The following is a 20056-nucleotide window of genomic DNA, read 5'->3' as shown; positions in this document are numbered from 1 at the left end:
GGGCGCACGGGGCCCGTGGGGGGGCCCTGCGGCTCCTCCTCCGCGGGCAGGAACGGCCCCTCGGGCTCCGGCAGCTCCGCGCCGGGCACGGCCGAGCCCGCCGGCATGGTGTCCGTGCTGGGCGTGTTCCGGACGGACTCTGCAGGGACACACAGCCACAGCAGGGGTCATCGCTGCTGAGCAGGCTCACGGGGACACAGCTCCTCCTGCCAGGGGCTGCAGTGACCCCCTGGCCCCTCCGAGTGACCATCGGCTGAACGGGAGCTAAAGGAGCTGAGAGATTCCACCTCTCACGCTTTGGCACTGAAAGAGCTCCGTGTTCCAGTCCTCGGACAAACAGCACAGAACACGAATCTGCAGCCTCCTTTTACCCCAGAGTACCAAAGCATCGGCATTTTTAACTGGGAACTCTTCACAGCACTGGGGTGATCACAGAGGAGCCACACCTGAAATCCATTTACTGACACTCATGGAATGGTTTGGGCTGGAATGGAACCTTGCAGCCTCAGGAACTGTTTTCATAAGGAAACACCTTCTGGCTGTGATACCTTCAAATGGTGACCTTAAAGTAGAGAAGCTCAGAGTTTGCTTCATCCCAATGTGTTACCCATGTGCACATTTAGCAACACCATTGCTTTGGGATTTTCCAGAGCACTTTAGTGCTCTCTAAAACTACTGCTAATGATTCTGATCAAGCCTGAAAGTGCTGCATGGAAATCACCCTCATTCTCTGTGTGCCCCCATTCTCAATAGCCAAGCCTAGACTTTCCTTCCCTGCTGGTTTCCAATTGTACTAATTAGAGGAAAAGTTACCCCATGCAGCAGCTCAGAGTTAATCTGATGTTTCAGACTGCAGGGCAGGAGGAATCCCTGTTTGGAGCTATGTGTAAAACATGAACCCCCTTTTCCAAGGACACCACCACAGATGTCAAGAATCAATATTTGACCTACCCAGGAAAGCCCAGCCCATCCTCACGGAACCCCCAGAGGAGACTGGCCCAGCTCCAGGCTGGGCTTTCCAGGTGTTTCCCTGGCTGCTGCCCAGAGCAGCAGCTCCCTGAGGCTTGGTGTCTCACCTGTGGAGTCGGCCCTGTCCGAATGGGACATGGCAGAGCCCAGGGGCCACGGGCTGAGCTGGTGCTGCAGGAAGCTGCGGGTTGGAGAGGCGAGGCTGCCGGAGTGGAAATGGTGGTGAGGGGGGTCGAGGGAATGGATGGGATGAGCACTAATCACAGCTGTGGATGAACACAAGACAGAGAAACACTTAACACACACACACACAGGACAGGCTGGGGGCTCCCCTCCCTGCTCCCTCCTCCAGCAGGGAGCCAGACCCTCGGGTGATCGACAACCCAGAATCAACCCCTGGGTTATCACACCTCACACGTGCTTAGGCCAAAAAAAATCACCCAATTACAGCTCCAAAAGCTGCCACCAGGTCTTAATGCACTGCTTGATTCCAAGGAAAAGTTCAGAAGAAGAATAAAGAGAATACAGATCTGTTATCCACATATAATATATTGATATACTGTGAAATGAGGTGTGTTAAACAATAAACAGCCCTTTGCTTCCCAGCATCCTTCCAGAATTTCTGTACTCCAGGAGGCAGAAAAGGAAGTCACTAGGTTCACACCATGACTGCAAATTAGACTAAAATGGCACAGTGAATTACCATAATTCAGTACTTAGGAGGTAATTAATAACTCCATCTGAACTCTCCAGTGGGTGGAAGAAAGCCATGGAAGGTTGTGCAGGCCCAGAGCTGGACACATGGAATGGTTCTGGTGGTGCTCACTGAGAGAGAACCTCATGTGCCAGGAGGGCACCCGCAGACCCCACAGTGGATGTTCCACTCCCACAAAGCAGAGCCTGTGGCACGAGGCCCCTGGAGCTCTCCCAAACAGGATGGAGAGGCCAAGTCTCAACGCCAAGCTCCAGCAGGGCCTGGGCCTGGTCTGTGCCCCCAGGCAAGGCAGGAGCAGAGCCTGGCATGGGATGGGCACCTGTCACACAGCCATGTTTGACACAGACCAGCTCCAAGGAATTCAGTGTCAAAGTGCATCCTCTGCTCCCTCCTCACACGTGGAGAGCTGGGAGACAACAAGGAGATCACACTGCTTGGTGTAAAACCAAGAAACCACATGCTACTCTTGGAAAAAGGTCACAGAAGAAGAAGATTGACAAACTGAGCAATCAGGTCATCAGGACACTTGAAAAAGTAGGCAGAGATCAAGAACACCAAGTCCTCAGCTCAGTTTTTAATTGAAGAAAACAGAACGTGGAGATGTAATGAACTACTCTGAAATAATTCCATAAAATGGAGGGGTTGTGGCAGCAGCCACCTGGCTACAGGTGGAACATGTAAGGGAAGTCTAAAGCTCAGCCTGGCTGAGCTTGGGCTGATTTTACCTCCCAGTTCTGCCCCTGCACAGTAACTCCTGAGCTTCTCACTGGGGTTCTCCCACAGGGTTTCAGTCTGGCTGTTCAGAGGTTCAGCCAAGTCCCTTTCCATCTTGGAGTCATTTGAAAACTCCACATACATTGTTTAATTCCAAAAATATTTCATAATAATGGTAATTTTGGTATCAGAGAAGGATCCCAGGGCAAAGAGGTCTCAAGGAGCTCAAAGTCAGAGAAGGCTCTGAGAGCATCAGCTGCAGAGATAAAGGGGATGGTGACTGCTTGGGCTGGGAGGGGAAAACCAACAGTGGGGAACCTGACAGGGATTCCAGCTCTCTGCAGCTCCTGTGGAGCAGCTGGACACTGGCAGAGTTCCAAGGGAATGACTGCAAGAGGCAGCCAGGCCCACAGGCTGTCCCTGGAGAGCCCCAGAATGGGACAGACAGATCTGGCCATGCTCCTGCCCTCACCCCAGTACTCCCAGTCCCTTCTAACATGGTCTCACTCTGCCCACATCAGGAGGGCTCAGGAGCCTTCTCTGAGCTGCCCCTGCTGCCCAGGATGGGATTTCCTGGGAGCAGGGAGTGGCTCCAGCAGGGATGGGGTGTTCACTTACGCTGAGGTGGCTGAGAATCAAAAGGCATCATCATCTTGGGCCTCATGCCCCTCCTTCCTGCCAGCGTGGACATGCTGTCCTCTGACTCGTGTCCTGAGGGGAAACAGCCACGTTATGCTCTGCTCCAGCTCCTGAACCAGCATTCCCACATCCTCCCTCTAGTCCTGCTCCCAGGCAGCTCTTGGAGCCACCAGTGACAAAAGCAGCCCGTTCCCCCTTTGCTGGAAGGTGGGAAGAAGATGGTGAGGGTGAGGATTTTGGGAACTGGAGAAACTCTCTCTTCTGGCAGTGATTCAGCTCTGGGCTGAAAGGTCAGAAACAACGCCAGTGCTTTAATATCAAGTGAGATGATCTTCCCATTACTAATCAGTATTGACCAAGACAAAGTAATGATCTAACTCTAGGATGCTCCATTTCCTCACTAAAACACATGATCCAACCCTTCCAGAGTCTCAGAAACCAGGAACAAACCCAATTCACCACTTGGAAAATAAGAACAGAGAAGAGGAACTTCATCATCTCTCAATAGAGTGATGTCACCAGCCACAAGAAATGCATCTCAGCCCCCATGGGCTCCCACCTCTGTAGGAATTCCTCCTTTGATGGATGTTGCTGTCCATGGAGTTGTCCACCGGGGTGATGTCCTGGGAGTTGCGAGGGATGGGGGTGTCTGTCATGATGGGGTTGGGATCTGGGGATTTATCAATGGGTTTGAGCTCCAGCCTCTCGTGATGGATCCAGAGGTCTGGGGGTTTGACATCTTTGGAGTTCCCCTTGTACTTGTGGGAGCCGTTCACGGATTTGCAGGCGGCTCGTTTCCTGGGGAGGAGAGCATAGGAGATGTTCCTCACTTTTGGAAAAGGCAACAATCACAGAATCACGAGGTTGGAAGAGACATCTAAGATCATCGCGTCCAACCTATGCCCTAACATCTCACCTAGACTATAGCACCAAGTGCCATGGCCAGTCTTTTTTTAAACACATCCAGAGATGATGATTCTGCCACCTCCCTGGGAAGGGCATTCCAGTACTTTATTATTCTTTTGGTGAAAAATTTCTTCCTAATATCCAACCTATCCCTTCCCTGACGTAGCTTGAGGCTGTGTCCTCTGGTTCTGTCAGAGACCGACCCAAGTCACAACCTCCCTTCAGGAAGGTGTAGAGAGCAATAAGGTCACCTCTGAGCCTCCTCTTCTCCAGGCTGAGCACCCCCAGCTCCCTCAAACATTCCTCACAGGGTTTGTGTTCCAAGCCCCTCACCAGCCTCTTTGCCTCCTCTGGATGCGCTCAAGCATCTCAACATCCCTCCCAAACTGAGGGGCCAGAACTGGGCACAGCACTGAACATGGGGTCTCACCAGGGAGAACTTTCCCCTGGGATTTCCCTCAGGTCTTGCATCCAGCTGGGCACAAGTTTCCCACTGGGCAGGGAGCTTTGAATTTTGCACACAAGCCCCAGTGACACCTCAAAGCACATCCATGGAATGCAGCCCTGGCTCTGCAGCCCAGCCTTCCTTACCAAGAATGAGGTTTGCAGAAATTCTGCTCATTGAGGGAACATTCCAATGCTGTGCCCACACCCCAGGCTCACCAAGCTCCAGCAGCAGCTGGAGAAGGAGGTGCAGTTCTCCCAAGAGGATGGGAACAAGGATTAATGACAGGAATGTTCCTTCCAGCCCTGTTCAGACTGGACACATCCCACTGGGGAGGTTCCCACCCTGCTGAGAGCAGCAGCAAACCACAGAGATTTGAGGTGGCAGCATTTGGTGAGAGCAAATGTGGGTTTCAGCACTCCTGCCATGCTGACTCCTCACTTTGGGCCATGGCAAAGCTGGAGGATGGGCCCCTTTGGGAGCAGAGTTCCTGGGAATGGCTCAGACATTGGTAAATGTCACCCACAGAGCCTCTGGCAGGGGCCACTCCCAAATCCTGCTCCCACTGGAGCTGAGTGACAGGGATCAGGTTATTCCCTGGCTGAGGGCACTCAGAAATTCAGATTTCACAGGGTTATTTCTGCCCTGAAAATAAAACACATCTCCTGGCACTGGCCCACCCCTGCTGCCCTCTCCCAAGCACAGCCCCAGCTGCCAGCTGTGCCAGGGCCAGCTCCTCCATCCCTGCTCCCTCCCCTGCAGCTCTGCAGGGTGGTCCTGCTGCAGCAGGGCAACTGCAGATTAGCCAAGCCTGGCTTTTCAGCACTTCCTAAAAATCTGTTTTGCATAAAACATACCCTTTTCAAACTCCAAATGTAGCTCTGGTCTTTGAAAGGACACACAGAGAGACCCTGCAGGAGCATCAGTGCTGCAGCATTAATGCAGCTGCTCTGAGGGAAGCGCTCAGATACAAACAATGGGATTTTGGAACACTTTCCTAAGGAATCCAGCAGCACACTCAGATTCCCCTCCAGTGATAAGGGTACTAGTAAAAACAGGATAATGTCAATGCAAGAGGGAGGAGCTGCCTGAGCTCTTGAGCTCTCCCAGCTCCCAACACATGGATAGGCTCCACTTTGGAAACTTGTGAAGGATTGTCACTGTGATATTTTCTGAAAAATCCCTTCACCAGAATTTCTTCCCCTGCGAAGCTGAGAAGCCTCAGAGAAGAATGAAAACAAGAATTATCTGATTGCTTCTCCCTGTTTTGCTGCTTTGGCATGTGGTCTGGAGATTGTTTATCCAACAGGTGGTTGTTTGATTGGCTTCATGTGAATTGTTTTAACTTAATGACCAATCACCATCAGCTGTGTCAGACTCTGAGGAGTCAGTCATGAGTTTTTCATTATCATTCTTGTTAAGCCTTCTGATGTGTCCTTTCTCTTTCTTTAGTGTAGTTTTAGTATAGCATTCTTTAATATCATAGCATAAAATAATAAATCAGCCTTCTGAGAACATGGTGAGAATCTTCTGAGAGATTCTCATCTCCCACCTCGTCCTGGGGACCTCACAAACCCCACAAAGGACAATTTCTCCCCAGGGAGGGAGGGGGGAAGTGCAGGCACACTGGAAGCACTGCCCCGATTTGTGTGTGAACTGGAACTCAGGGACACTGCCAGGAGAAGCAGCCCAGCAGCAGCACCTACAGGCTGCAGGATTTAAAGGGAATAAACCCTAAAAGAAGAATTAAACCACAGGCTCAATAAGGCAGCCGCAGCCCCAGCCCCATTACTTTTTCTGGTGGGACGTGGTGCGGCGCGTGCAGAAGACGGCGACGATGACGACGATGACGATGGTGATGACGCCCACGGACACGATGATCACCAGCAGCATGTTGCTGTCCAGAGGGGATGTGGGGCTGCCATGGGGACTGTTACTGCCTGGGAGGGTTGGGGAGGGGAGAAAAGGCTCATTTATTACACAGGAAATCAAGCAGTGCCCACCAAAGACGCCTGGAATCCTGCAGATCAGCAGGAGGGGATGGAGCTCCTGAGCAATGTTTGTTTCTCTGCATTTGCCAACTGTTTCTGTACAACTGCTCATCTGGAAGTTGATTTATAGATCCTTTTCCTACTGAGTCTATCACAATTTAGGTGCAGCCTACTCAGTTATCACAAAAGGCTCCCCACTCCAAGAAGAGTCAGTCTGGGATCCTGCAGCACCACAGGCTCCCCTTGGAGCCACTGGAATTGATCAGGAGCCTCCAGGGGTCACTTGGCTCCAAAGGAAACCCTTTATCCAACACCCTGAGGACAGAAAATCCCAACACACAGCACTGAGCAGGAGAAGGAGCACAGGGGGCCTTTCCCTGCTCATCTGTCCCTACAGAACTGATGTCCCACTCTGGCAGCTGTGTCACACCACGCTGGGAGCAGCTCTGGTGTGGGAATGCCAGGGGAGCTCAGCAGCAGCAGCAGGAACAGCTCTGGAACTGCTGCTGGAACATTCCCTGGCTGACCCAAAGTGTGCCCATGGAGAAGCTGTGCCCCACACTCACCTCCCAGCGGGGGTTTGTAGTCCGGGCCCAGGTCCATGGGGCGGCTCCCCTTCCCAGCAGATCCTGAGGCTGCAAGGTTGGACACAGAGGAATTTGACACACACAGCCACAACTCAGCATCTCTGAGTCCTTCTTTAGAACCTCCCCAAGCCCCCCAGGAGCAGCTTTTCCCCTCCTTTTCTGTCCCTACAACAAAATTTGGCTTTGCACAGCGCCTGCTTCTCCAAGGAAAGAGCCACTTCTCCAAAGGAGCTCTTCAATGGTTTCCCAATTATTATTTTCCTAATTAAGCCTCTCTTAATTTCACTTTAAAAACAACAATAAAGCCCATTTGCAGTAAGGCACAGGTACATGTGGAGGAAAATGGTTTTGCCACACTTGTACTGAGAGTTCATCACCCTGAAACAGGAATTATCCAGGCGTCTTTTCCTGACACCCAATTCCAGCAGCTGGGGGACACTGGAAATGTGCATGGTAAATGTAATATTAAGGTCCTGCCTAGCCATAAAAACTTGCTTTCAGCTCCTCCTTGTTCTCCCCTGCACACCACCACAGGTGACAACAAAGCACCACAAAAGTGGTTTTGATGAAACCCAAGGGAACAATAAATTAGTTACATCCAAACCTGGTCCTTCCACTCTGTGCTTTCATCAAAATGCACTAATGCAAAATGAATGACAAAACCACTGGAGTAGGGGAAACATTCAGCAATGGTGCAAAGAAAAATATTCCTCTGGTTACAGGAATCCAGAGTATTTTGCACATTTTCACACTGATCTACAAGAAAAATAAAAACTCCAAAAAGTGAGGCAGTGTGGAGGAGAACAGTCAGGAGAAGGATTTTTTTCTGTTAAAAATCCCCTTTAATCAAGAAGTAAGAAGTGTTAAAGGATATGTAACAAATGGGAACTGAAGCTCAAGTGAGAGCTGTGAACTGGTCCCTGAAATGAAGACAAATGACAAAACCAGGCAGGGGCTAAAGCTGGGGAGGGGAACAAGGAGAACATTCTGTGTGTGCAGTGAGGGAGAGGAAGGACTGCAGGACAGACAGTGGGACATGGGAAGGACCCAGGGAGCTGCCAGGCTGGAGCAGACACAGCACCAGGGTTCCCTTTGTGGGCACCAATAACCCTGCAGCAGCAGAGACAGACTGGGACAGCATCTTCCACAGCTTTTATGTGATACATTTGTGTGTGACTGGCCCCTGAACCTGCCCTGGAAAGGTGGGAACCCCCAGAGGGACTCAGAATCCCTGAGCCTGGGGCTGAGGAGCTGCTCCAGGCAGAGAAGCTGGGGGAGAAGGAGGACATGAAGAACCAGCAATATTTAGGGAGGGCAATCAGACACCCTGAGCACTTCCAGTGTAGCAGCTGGAGCCTTACAGCAGGTGAGAAGATGGAAAAGGGGTGGAGAGGAGATGGCACACACTTCACATCCATCTTCCTGCTTTATGGAGAACAAATATCTTCAAGAAGCAGAATGTCAGCCCATAAATGTGGCTGGTAACAGTAACTATGCAGATATATAATGAGAAATAGATAAAATATACTGCATTTAGGCTTCCAGGAAATATCTGACAGTGCTGTGCAATGCTTTGTTAAAATAGCACCATAAAAAAACCATGTGGAGCCTATTAACAAGATTAACAACAAATTAACTGAGAAGAATGAGAATTATCCAGGAGGAAAGCTTCCAGTGAGTTGTGCAAGGACCTGTGCTTGGCCAATGCAGCTCAGTGTCCTGAATAACACCACAAAGGAGAAGGGAACAACTGCCCTGAGGCCAGCAAGGGACATCAGATCAGGGCTAAGAGAGAGAGACAAGGCACAGTGATCCTTGTGGAACCCATGTCCTCCCTGATGAATTTAGGATGAAATTTAGGTACCCAGCCAAGGTGCTTCTGAGGATCCAATTCCTAAACCCACAGATGAACAGTTTAAACCTTTAAATGCATTCCAGGGAGCCCCATCTCTTAGGCAGTGTGACCTGTTTTAAGGAACAGTTTAAGACAGCATTTGCTGGGATGGTTTTTCATTCAGCCTGGGAACCTCCTGTTACAATATAATAGACAGAACATTTTAACTGTGGGTGACTTCAGGATGGGTTTACTTGATCAGAGACCTTAATCTTTGCTTTAGGATGAGGCCAGTGCAAGCACCTGAAGCCTGAGAGCAACAGGCCCTGAGTTCTGACCAAGCTCTGTGCTCCAGAAGGGTGTGGGAAAACAGAATCCTGTGCTGAGTTCAGAGGGAAACATTAAAGCAGACAAAGAGAGAAAAGGACAGAACCATTCAGGGCAGAGCATCAATCCCCTTTGGTTTTGCTCCCAGCCTGAGTAACTTGCTGGTTCCTCCCTGCAGGTCCCAGCCTGGCAGTTCAGTGCTGCTCCTCAGCTCCTCTCCTGCACTTCTCTGCCTTCCCCTTTCCCACATTCCAGCTACTGCCATGATTTCAGCTCTCCCAGTGTCCTTCAGGAATTCCCAAACACTACTCATGGCTTTGATGATTTATAAATAATAGGATGTGATAAAAATTGATCATGTCTAGGAGAAGATGTTACTTTAGGATGTAACACTGGCTGAAAAGGGGTTGGAACAGGGAGAAGCAGAAAACAGCAAATTTCACCTAAATCCCTGTAACCTTCCCCCATTCCCTGCTGCTGCAGGTGAGCAGGACAATGACACTGCAGCATCTGCTCCCCAGACAGCCCAAACGCCAGCCCCACCTCCAGGACACAGGGATGGGGATCCATTTACTCCCTGACTGCCCCTGCTGCCAGCATCACCTGGTGCAGAGTAAAAGCACATTTAATAAATGACTCCAAGTACCAAGCTGAGGAGCCAAGTGAGGAGCAGCTCCCTCAGAGCCCCTTTAGGATCTCTTTAATTGCATGTCTAAGCTGTTTGCCAATGGCCTTTTTAACTCATCCCTTCAGACTAATTCTCTCCCTTTTTACGGGGCTTGTAGGTTATTTGGAAGAAAGCAAGAAGTGCCCTGGGACATCCACCTTCTAATTCGATGTGGGAAGCTCAAAGCTCCCATTTTTCAAGCAAACATTTTAAAACCTTAAGGCTTTTAGGAGCCACTGCTGGGCTCCTCAGGAGAGTGGGCTCCAAATGAGCTGACAGGCAGAATCTCTCCTGCACAGAGCTTTCCAGGGCTTCCCTGCCTTTATTATGGAATGAATCCTCACAAGCAGCACTTGTGCTAACCAGAATCCCTTTGATCTTCCACCCCCTTGTACGTGGGCAGGGCTGGATGGGGCAGCACTGGCTCCAAAGCCATTCCCCCAGCAGGATTCAGAGCTGGCACAACCCCCATGGCCCTTCTGGGACATCTCTACAGAGATCCCTTCACATTCCTGCCACCCACAGCCTTCCAGCTCTCCCTGTCAGCACAGCAGGAGCCACCCCAGTCAGAGCAGCAGGATCCTGCTCCACTCAGAAAATGTCACAGCACATGGACAGCAAACAGAACAGTGAGGGATGGAGAGAGGAGAAATGTGGCTGTTCATTTACCTTGGTCATTGGGCATTTTATCTGAGGACTCAGCTTAGTGGGGCAAGCACAGGGAGGAAAAAACAAGAGACACATCACAAGGATTGAAGGAGTGAGACAGAATTCCAAGTTTCCCACAGCACAGGGTACAGCTCTTGAAACTCATGTGGAGAAGTGTCCAAGGCCAGCCTGGAGAGGGCTTGGAGCAACCTGGGCTGGTGGAGGTGTCCCTGCCCATGGATGGGCTGTAAGGCCCCTCCCAATGATAGGATTCTATGATAAACTCATAATTCTATTTTTCCCAAGCTCTCTCCCATTTTACTCTTCACTATCTTTGCCCATCACCATCAGCTCCTAAATTAGGAGCCTGCTGCATCCCAGGAGTTCCCACTGCACCATCCCACTCCCAGAGAAGAAGTGACACACAGGACCTGGACTGTCACTGCAGCCACCCTGGCTCTGTAACAGCAAAGGCCCCAGGCTCTGGGAACAGCCAGTGAACCCCAGAGCTGAGCTCCAGCCACAGGGATGCAGCATCCCATGAACTCTCCCACCTTGGTCAATCCCCAAGCCCTCAGCCCTGGAGACACGAACTACTGACCACAGAGTCATCCCTCCCAAAGGGAAAAACAGTCTCCCTGTGGACTTGGTGTCACAACTTCCTCTGGTTTCTCCTGGCTTGATACCCCTGGTGGCCACCCCCTTCCCCTGGAGACCAGGTCCCTCTGCCCACCACCCCTTCCCCTTTATAAGCTGCCTGCTCCACGTGGTTTTCCTCTTTCCCCCAGTTTGTCCTTCAGTGACAGTGTTACTGTGCTGGAATCAAACCTTGCAGAGGAGCCTTTCCTGCCTCTATCACTGAGCCAGATGTGGTGAGAGTGCTGAGTGGAGGTTTGACTGCACTGCCTGAATGTTAACTCAGCCTGCCTTTCCACAGGAGTGGCTTGCTGGGGACAAGGGACAGGCAGCAGCACCCACCACTGTAACACCCACTGGGGACAGGGGACAGGCAGCAACACCCATCACTGTAACACCCACATTTTTAACTGGCGCCCAACGTGAGGCAGAACCCACGACGCTGAGATTGAGACTCTCATGCTGTACCCACTGAGCCAGCCAGGTTTGCCTTCCAAGGACTCACTCCATGCAAGCCCAACCACCCCTGCAGAGCCCAGTGCTGCCTGTCCCAGGAGCACAGCCCTGCCCCTCCCCTTTGGGGGTACCTTTGGGGGTGCGGAACTGCACGGCCTCGGACATGGGCCCCATGCCCTTGGAGTTGCGGGCTTGGATCTTGAAGAAGTAGGGGGTGTCCAGGGTGAGCTCCTGGATCTGGTGTGTGAGCCTGTTTCCCACCACGGGCTCGATGACCCAGTCGTGGATCTCGGCGTTGACGTCCGTGCTGTAGTAGATGATGTAGCCTGGGCAGGGAAGGGACAGTGCCACCCGTCAGGGACAGGGAAATGGGCTCTGTGCCAGGGAAGCCACCAGCGGCTTCACAAGTGTGCTCTGACTCTGGCACAAACACTAAAATCATCTTCAAATATCAGCCAGCCCTCCCATCTTCCCTCTGAGCTGCTCAAAGTAGATGGTAAGAGAAAAAAGCCATTTAAAATATCAGTATCATTTAAAATATTTCTGATCACCATTCCCTGAACGTGGACAAATTGCTATTTCCATCTCTTTACCTATTTATAGACCAATAAAGTAAAGTAAAGCTGCCATTATCAAAACATCCTCAGAGGATTAATGTTACCATGATATTTTTTGAAAAATCCCTTTGACAGTATTTTTTCTCCTGGGAAGATGAGAAGCCTCAGCTTCTCCATGTTTTACTCCTCTGGAATGTAGTCTAGAAATTGTTTGTCCAAACATGTGAATTGTTTTTAATTAATAACCAATCACCTTCAGCTGTGTTGGACTCTCTGAGTCTCTCACGAGTTTTCATTATCATTCTTGTCTAATCTTCTATCTGTATCCTTTCTCTTTCTTTAGTATAGTTTTAATATATAATTTCTTTTAATATAATATCATAATATAATAAATCAACCTTCTAAAAAACTTAGAATCAAATTCTCATCGCTCACCTCGTCCTAAAAACCTCACAACACCACAAATTAATATTATTTAAATTACATTAAAACAAAAAAGCATTCTCATGCACAGCAAAACAATTTGTTTTTGTAATTATTTCGTTATTTTTCAGTGTATTAACAAAGGCAACAAGAATCTGAAGAGAACCGAGGCTGCCCTGCACATCCCAGAAAAAAAGGTATGGGAAGGATTTATGTTCTGTTATAAAAATACAGTGAAGTCACCAATCATTGTGCAGTAAAAACTTTATAACTATTTTATAAAAGAAACACAGATCAACATAAAATAAATACTTGAACCTCTATATATTTATATACACACAGAAATAAATACTTGAATCTGTATTTAATATATATTGTATATAACACAATATTCATGATATATTTCCATATATTATTTATATATTTGTATCACTATTTATATCTACATCTAGCTTCAAGTATTTATTTTCAATGTAACATATATGGAATACAAATTTTTATATTACTATATATCTGTTTTATATATATATATATTTTTTGTTTATCTATATATCTCTACATCTGCAAGATATCTAAATGTGGGAGATGTTTTTGTAGATTTGTAGAGAATATATACGTAAAATATATATTGTATAACATATATTAATATATAAATGTATATATAAATAAATAAATTTATATTTTTATATATATATGAAGTGATGCTAAAAGCATTATAACAGTCTAGAGGCACAAGTACTGAATTAATTTCAGAGTGCCCTAATTAGTCAGCAGCTCTAATGATGCCTGAGAATGTGGGACCCAGAGTGGCCCAGTTCAGCATTCCATGGACAGGGGGCCATGGAATGACATCACCACACAGAATTCTGGCATCACTGACAGCACAGAGTGAGTTAATGAGGAATTAATTAGTGCCTCAGCTGATGGGGATGTTCCCAGCAGAGGGCACTCGGGCCCCACATCCCAAAAACTGTGTGGGCACTGGAAAAGGGGAGCTGGAGATGGGATTTGGGAAAGGGGAGCTGGAGATGGGAAAGGGGAGCTGGAGATGGGAAAGGGGAGCTGGAGATGGGGTTTGGGAAAGGGGAGCTGGAGATGGGAAAGGGGAGCTGGAGATGGGGTTTGGGAAAGGGGAGCTGGCACCTGCTGCACTCAGGCTTAGCCCTGAATCACCACTTTAGTTCATTTTTAAGCTGTTAACTGCTGCTTGTGCAAAAGCTGATAAATACTGAACAGTTCTGTTCCAAGGGTTTCCTTCACTGCCAAGGGATTTGGGAGCTGGACAATGGGATAATTTGGCCAACCCTGTGCAGGTAAATGCTGCTCTCTGTAGTTCTCTCCCCTCCCTTGGGTGTGCCCCAGTGTGAGACATTTGTGCCCCTCACTGGGGGCACAAATCCCTCCAGCAAAGGCTCCTGTGTCTCCAGCCAATCCTCCTTTTCCATGGAGAGGAAACATTTTGCTGCCTTTTCAGTGATTTAATCAGTTTTAGTCTCCTGTGCAGAGCCTGGGCTCCAGTCCTGCCCACTCAAGTGTCCCAGGTTTGATTCTGCACCATGGTTAATCCTGAGCTCAGACCCAAAACCACACACTGCCATTCACATCTGATTTCAGCTTTAAACAAATTAAAAATGAAGTGATTATCTCATAAAGCCCTTCCAAATGGGAATCTGAACAGAAATTATAGAAGGGAATCAGTAATTATTACTGTCTGGAAAGAGATTTATCCTGTGTGGCAGTGATGCAGTTAAAGGCAAATAACAGTTTACTCCTAATGGTTCTGTCAGGGGAACAGGAAACTGTTCTGAAGTCTGTTCTGTGGCACAAACATGCCACAAAGATGACAAAGAGCACTGGGATGGCCTCTCCTAAACAAACCTCTGATGGGCCAGAGGGGACATTGCTGGAGACCTGCTATTAGAACAGCACAAAGGTTATGGAGATATTTAAATTCCAGCTGCATTTCCCACTGCAGTTAGTTCAGATGTGAGTATATCTGGGTGAGGAACAGCAGTAAGCAATGGATGTGAGCTCCTGAGGCTGGCAGAGCAGCTGGCAGCCCCAGGGCCCTGGTGCCCACCTGTGATTTTGCCGTTGGCCTCGGAGGGCGGCTGCCAGTTGACGATGATGGTGCGGGGCTTGCCCTCCTTGCTCACCACAGTCACGTCCTTGGGGGGTGAGGTTGGCACTGAAACAGAGCCAGAGTGTCAGCAAGGGCTGCCCTGTCACACCAGGGAACAGCCAGCTCAGGGCCTGGATCCCCATCTGATTATATTTGGGTTGTTGTGTATATTTGGGTTATTCTCTTTACTGTTCTAAATCCCCCCCTCACTGACCAGTGCCATCCAGGGGCAGTGCCTCCCTCCCATGTGGAGTTCCCCCTTTCCAGAGCACTTCTGGCACCAGCTGTGATCCATGACTGAGCATCCTCAAAAATCTACACAACTGACTTCTCACCTGAATTTCTTCACTCATCACAAAAATCCTCCAAACTTTGCGAAAGACACATTCTATATAGGCAGGCATCTGAAACATCTCCCTGTTTCCAGGTTTATGGTGTACTCAGACCCAGCAGTGCCCATTTGCCACTTAAATCCCAATCAGCAAAGTAAATCCAGCAGCAACTCAGAATTACACCAGCCTGGAATGGTTTGGGAATGGCCTCAAAGCCCATCCAGTGCCACCCCTGCCATGGCAGGGACACCTGCCACTGTCCCAGGCTGCTCCAAGCTCTGCCCAGCCAGGCCTGGGGCACTGCCAGGGATGGAACAGCCACAGCTGCTCTGGGAACAACCTCTGGGCAAACCTGTAATGGCTGATTGAGTTCCTGAGGAATGATTTGTAATTTGGAAGGCATCTGCACCTCAGAGTGTCTCAAATGCAGAAGGATTTGCTGAACACAACCTTCTTCCTTGAGCTGCCAGAGAGCAGCACTGAGGGAAAGAAAGGAGGGGAGAGTTTTCCTTCTCCCATCAGCCTCTCCTGCCAAGAATTCAGGAAACAGCACAAATGGCTCCAGCAGAAAGCTGAAATCCTTGCTGTGAGCTCCAGAGGGCACTGACCATCCCTGCAGTGCCACATCCTGAAATCCAGGAGGCTCCTGAGGGGGCAACCCAGAGTAAATCCACCTTGGGTATTTAATATAGCCACACTAGCACTGAAATTTCTGCTTTTCCAGAGGTTTATGGAAGTGACCTATTAGAAATCCATCCATAAATCCTCTGGGATGGCCACCAATTATCCTTGTGATGAAGAGCTGGAAACCAGGGACAGCCAAAGCCCAGGAGTTATTGTAACTATTGCCCCAAATATGTAAAAAATGGATTCAGAGGAAACAAAAATAGAAAATCAGGAGTAGCTCACAGGAGATCAGGAATACACAGACAACACAGAGCCCAGAATTCCCTATTTTCCTGTCAGGAGCAAGTCCTGTACAACTTCTCAGAAGTACCCCAAAATAATGAGCCACTCACTCAGGAATTTGGCCAGTATTATAAATCACAAGATCTGTTATGAGAAAATATATTTAGCCTTTTTTTTTTAATTTCTGTTTCAAATTTTCTCCTTAGTTCTCCAGCTTTTGGGTCATATTTGCAAATATTCCTTCCAAGCACTTCAACCTGAGCCTTCCTGTTTAAATGCACTGAGCCCTCCTGCATTGTGCCCTTGCTCAGGGGCTTTGTGTCAAATTCTCATTTAAAAACCTTTATTTGTGCAGCTTTTACAGTCCCTGCACTCAGGGCAGAGTTATGGCTGAGGATTGAACATGTGTCAGCAGAAACACCAAATGGAGTGTTTAATGTGGGCTGGGAAAGGAGCCCCAGCCCAGAGCTGGCCCCACACCATGGAATTTCCACCCAAAACCACCACAATGGTTTCAAAAGCAACTGAAGCTCACTGGGACTTCAGAGAGTTCAGATTTTATCCTGGGTTTGCTTTTTCTGAAGCAGAAATTAAAGAATTTCTACTATAGACTATCTGGAAAATCTCACTAATTCTTTGCATGATTGATTTTTTGGCTGTCTTAGAAGGAGAACTCTGGGCTCATTTGGACTCTGGGCTTCTTGTCCTCCACAGTCCATCTAAAGAAAATCCTACCCATAATAGGCAGTAAATTTAATTGCCCAAAGTTCATTTAACACTGCAGGGCAAGAAGAGCTAATGAGGGCAGGTCAGGGAGAGGGCCTGGCCCTCACAGTCCCTCCCTGAGCCTGAGCTGTTCCTGGCAGCCTCAAACCCTCCTCTGTTCTGCACTGAACAGGAATTCAGAGCTCATTTGGATGTCTTAATGCCTACTGAGATTTTTTTGTCTTCATTTGCTCATGCACCTTCTTACTCTGTAACAATTATCATCACATTTGCAGCAAATTTTAATTATTATTTGCTGAAGTGTTTTCTTTGTATTTGCTGTTAAGGTGCTTTTTGTGAGACTTTCTTCTCTCCTGCCCATGAAGTGTGGTACATTATTCATGACTTCTCTGTAATTTGATGTAAATTCTCCTGCAATCATCCCTTGCAATTTTCAAGTATGTTGTTGTTTTTTTAATCAGAATTTCTGACTGAACGATTCAGACCCCCCAAGCAAGTGTTAATCAGCAGAACCATTTCAGATGAAGGTTTCTTTGGGAATATCCCAGCAGTACCTAATTCAAAGGTTGTCCCATGTGCTGTCATGCTCCAGGTGCTGGATCTCCTGCCCTTGGTCACCATCACCGAGAACTCGTAGAGGGTGTTTGGCTTCAGCCCCGTCACCAGATAGCTCAGGGTGGTGGCATTTGCAGTCTGCAAGGGAAAGCAGGGTCAGCACTTCCCAAAGCACAGCCCCAGCCCCTGCTCCCAGCATTTCCATAACCACAGTCATTAATTAGGGCTGCTTCTTCTCTGGCGTGCAAATTCATTAATCAAATATCAACGTTTATCCTCCACTAGAAATGCTGCAATCAGCAGGAGCACTTAGCAGCAGTCAATTAGAAATGAAAAAAAAACCAACAATCCAAGGGCCAGAGCCCACTTGTTCTGCAGTGGTTAAACCTCTGTTTACCTTGGGGTTGGTTTACAGCATTTCATTAACTCTTCTGGCTGGGGAAAACAAAAAGCACAGCAAGGAACAGTCCCGGTTTGGGGACCTGGAGCTGCCTCTCAGATCCCTGCTGGAATTTCCAGAGCAACCTTAAATGTAATAATCAACTAAAGACACACTTGTGAGACTCGAAGAGAATGAAGCTTTACTAAGATGTAGATTCTTTTCAGGAAAAAAATGGTGATTTAGGATCACACAAGGAAACTCCACATGGGTCATAGTGGAATTTGTAATTCAGCATTTCTAAAGATCTGGTATTTGTTATCAATGGCTTCAGCACCAACAGAATGTGCTGGAGGCCCATGGAAAAGAGGGAAAGCTGTATTTACAGATAAGTATATTCCCCACCTTGACCTGTGCTGTAAACACAGAATTAAGGAGTTGTTGCAGGATCTGACAGGGCCATACAACAACGGCAGCAGCCACTGCCTCCAGAAACCTCTGAGTGCAGCTGATTTATTGCCAAGGTAAAGGCACCTTTCCTGAAGGCTCCAGCAGTGACAAAGAAACCCTGAGATCTCCAGTCTCTTCAGTTCTTTTTTCTTCCAAGGGATGGAAGTTCAGGAAATGCTGATCCAAGGGATGGCAGGGATTTGTGCCCAGGGCTTTGCTGTCTGTGGCCAGACAACAAAGACTCGTCAAATGAATTTAAATTCACCCCTGCATTGGCTTTAAGCCTCTCCTTGGTGAGGCTCAGTGCAGTTTGGTGGGACTGTGCAGTGGGTGGGACTGTGGCTGAGGGGCTGGGGCACAGCTGGAAGGGGCACAGCTGGAAGGGGCACAGCTCCCTGGGGAATGCAGTCCTCATGGAGGGATGGAGTGACAAGTCCAAGGCAGGAATCTTTCCCTCCCATCTGCCATTCCCAGCTGCCTTACCCCAAAAAGCTCTTCCTCTCCAGGATGCTGCAATTCCCAGCAGTATTTAAGCACTCCAATATTTGGATTATTTGATGTGGCAGCTGGGCTCCTTCTACAGGTGAAAGTTCTGGTTTCCATCTCTGGTTTTGAATGTGGGGATCTTTTAGTTTCCCTGTGCATCCCACTGAGTGTAAATTACACACCTGAGCCCCCCTGGAGTGTCAGACCCCCCCAGTTTAACAGCACTTCATTATTTTAACATCCCAGCCTATCCCACAGTACCAAACCCTGCTCACCTCCTAGAAATAAACTCCATAAATGTTAATCTGAACAATTTGTTTCTCTTTTATGCAGTCCTAAAAGATCCAATGTTTAATATTTTCATTGATTCCTGATGGATCCCAGGTAACTGCAGGACAACCCCAACACACCTAGAAAGGAGCTTTGGAAAACTGCTCCATTGTTACAGTTTTATAAATTGTGAGTTTTACAGTGCTTCACTAATAAGGTAAAAAAATAGAGCTCTATTTCTCTCTTTATAAGGTCTTTTAAGGGTAAACTGTCTAATTAAGAAGCAATACTTAAATTATTTTTACTTTTAACTTAATAACTAACTACTTGTGTCTTGCAATGTGGACTTTTTTATCTAATTACACAATACTAAAATTCATGAAGAAGAAGGTAAAAAAGTAGGACTAGCTTCTAAAATTTTCATCTTGCTTTATATATATTACTATATTCTAAAACTTGAAACTCTAAGTTTTCTGCTATGTGATACTACACATTTCTATTTAAACAATACACTCAAAATTCTAGTTCTGTTATTCAGTTTTGGAAGTTTTTTTTATGGCTTCAGGTTAAATGTAGTGTTCTTTTGGGGGTCAGTGGCTGACAGCATAGAAAGTCTAAATTTCTCAGCAACCAGGGTTCTAATAACCATGTTACTGCAGAGACAGCTCAAACACAGGAGCTGCTCCCATCTGTTCCTGGGTTTCCAGGCTCAGACTGGCCCAATCCTGCCCTGAGCACTGAAATCCTTGTTTTCCCCAGTTTCCTGCACAAACAAAGCTCCTCAGGGAGGAAGCACTGGTGTAGGGAGCACACAGCTCCTTCCCCAGCAGTTTGGGACAGGGCAGGAACAGAACATCTCAGTGAACAGCCCCAACACCCAATTTAGGGATGAAACCCTTCTGAGCTGAGCAGATACAGCTCTGGATGCTGCAGAGGTGACTCAGGAGCTCTGTCCCCAAGAATGGGGACCCCAAAGCCTCTGGATGAAGAGCAGGAGCTGCAGAGGGGCCAGGACAAGCACTGCACTCTCTGCACTGAGGTTCTCAGCCTGACTGAGATCCAGCACTCCCAGCAGGGGCTCTGACCTCCCAAAAAACATCCAGCAGGGCAGGAGAGCATTTCCAACAGAAACAAGGGGAGGAAAGCAGGATGTGGGCTCTCCAGACACCACAGGTTACACGTGACTGGAGCAAATTGCTCAAACTTCTCTCCTTCGGGCAAATCCTTTCTACATTTCTGAGTAATTTTAAATTATATTCCATCATTCTGTGTTGGTTTTGGTCACAGTAAAACTTGTTGCCCACTGACCACCA

At 48.1% G+C, this 20056-nt stretch overlaps 1 protein-coding gene across 1 annotated transcript in view; it reads right to left on the bottom strand.

Moving 5' to 3' along the window:
- NEO1 (neogenin 1) overlaps positions 1-20056 on the bottom strand; it is a 125533-nt gene that overhangs the window by 3768 nt on the left and 101709 nt on the right. Inside the window, exons 18-27 of the mRNA XM_031061014.1 lie at positions 17158-17296; positions 14595-14702; positions 11666-11860; positions 10464-10496; positions 6946-7014; positions 6181-6328; positions 3597-3835; positions 3017-3109; positions 1077-1235; positions 2-139 (exon numbers count right to left, since the gene is read on the bottom strand). Coding sequence (XP_030916874.1) covers positions 2-139; positions 1077-1235; positions 3017-3109; positions 3597-3835; positions 6181-6328; positions 6946-7014; positions 10464-10496; positions 11666-11860; positions 14595-14702; positions 17158-17296 — 1321 coding nt within the window. The remainder of the gene's footprint in view (position 1; positions 140-1076; positions 1236-3016; positions 3110-3596; positions 3836-6180; positions 6329-6945; positions 7015-10463; positions 10497-11665; positions 11861-14594; positions 14703-17157; positions 17297-20056) is intronic.

Source organism: Geospiza fortis, unplaced genomic scaffold (genome assembly GCF_000277835.1).
Source record: "Geospiza fortis unplaced genomic scaffold, GeoFor_1.0 scaffold317, whole genome shotgun sequence".
Lineage (NCBI taxonomy): Eukaryota > Metazoa > Chordata > Aves > Passeriformes > Thraupidae > Geospiza > Geospiza fortis.
The sequence above is the reverse complement of the archived record's forward strand: the minus strand, read 5'-3'. Positions and strand labels throughout refer to the sequence as shown.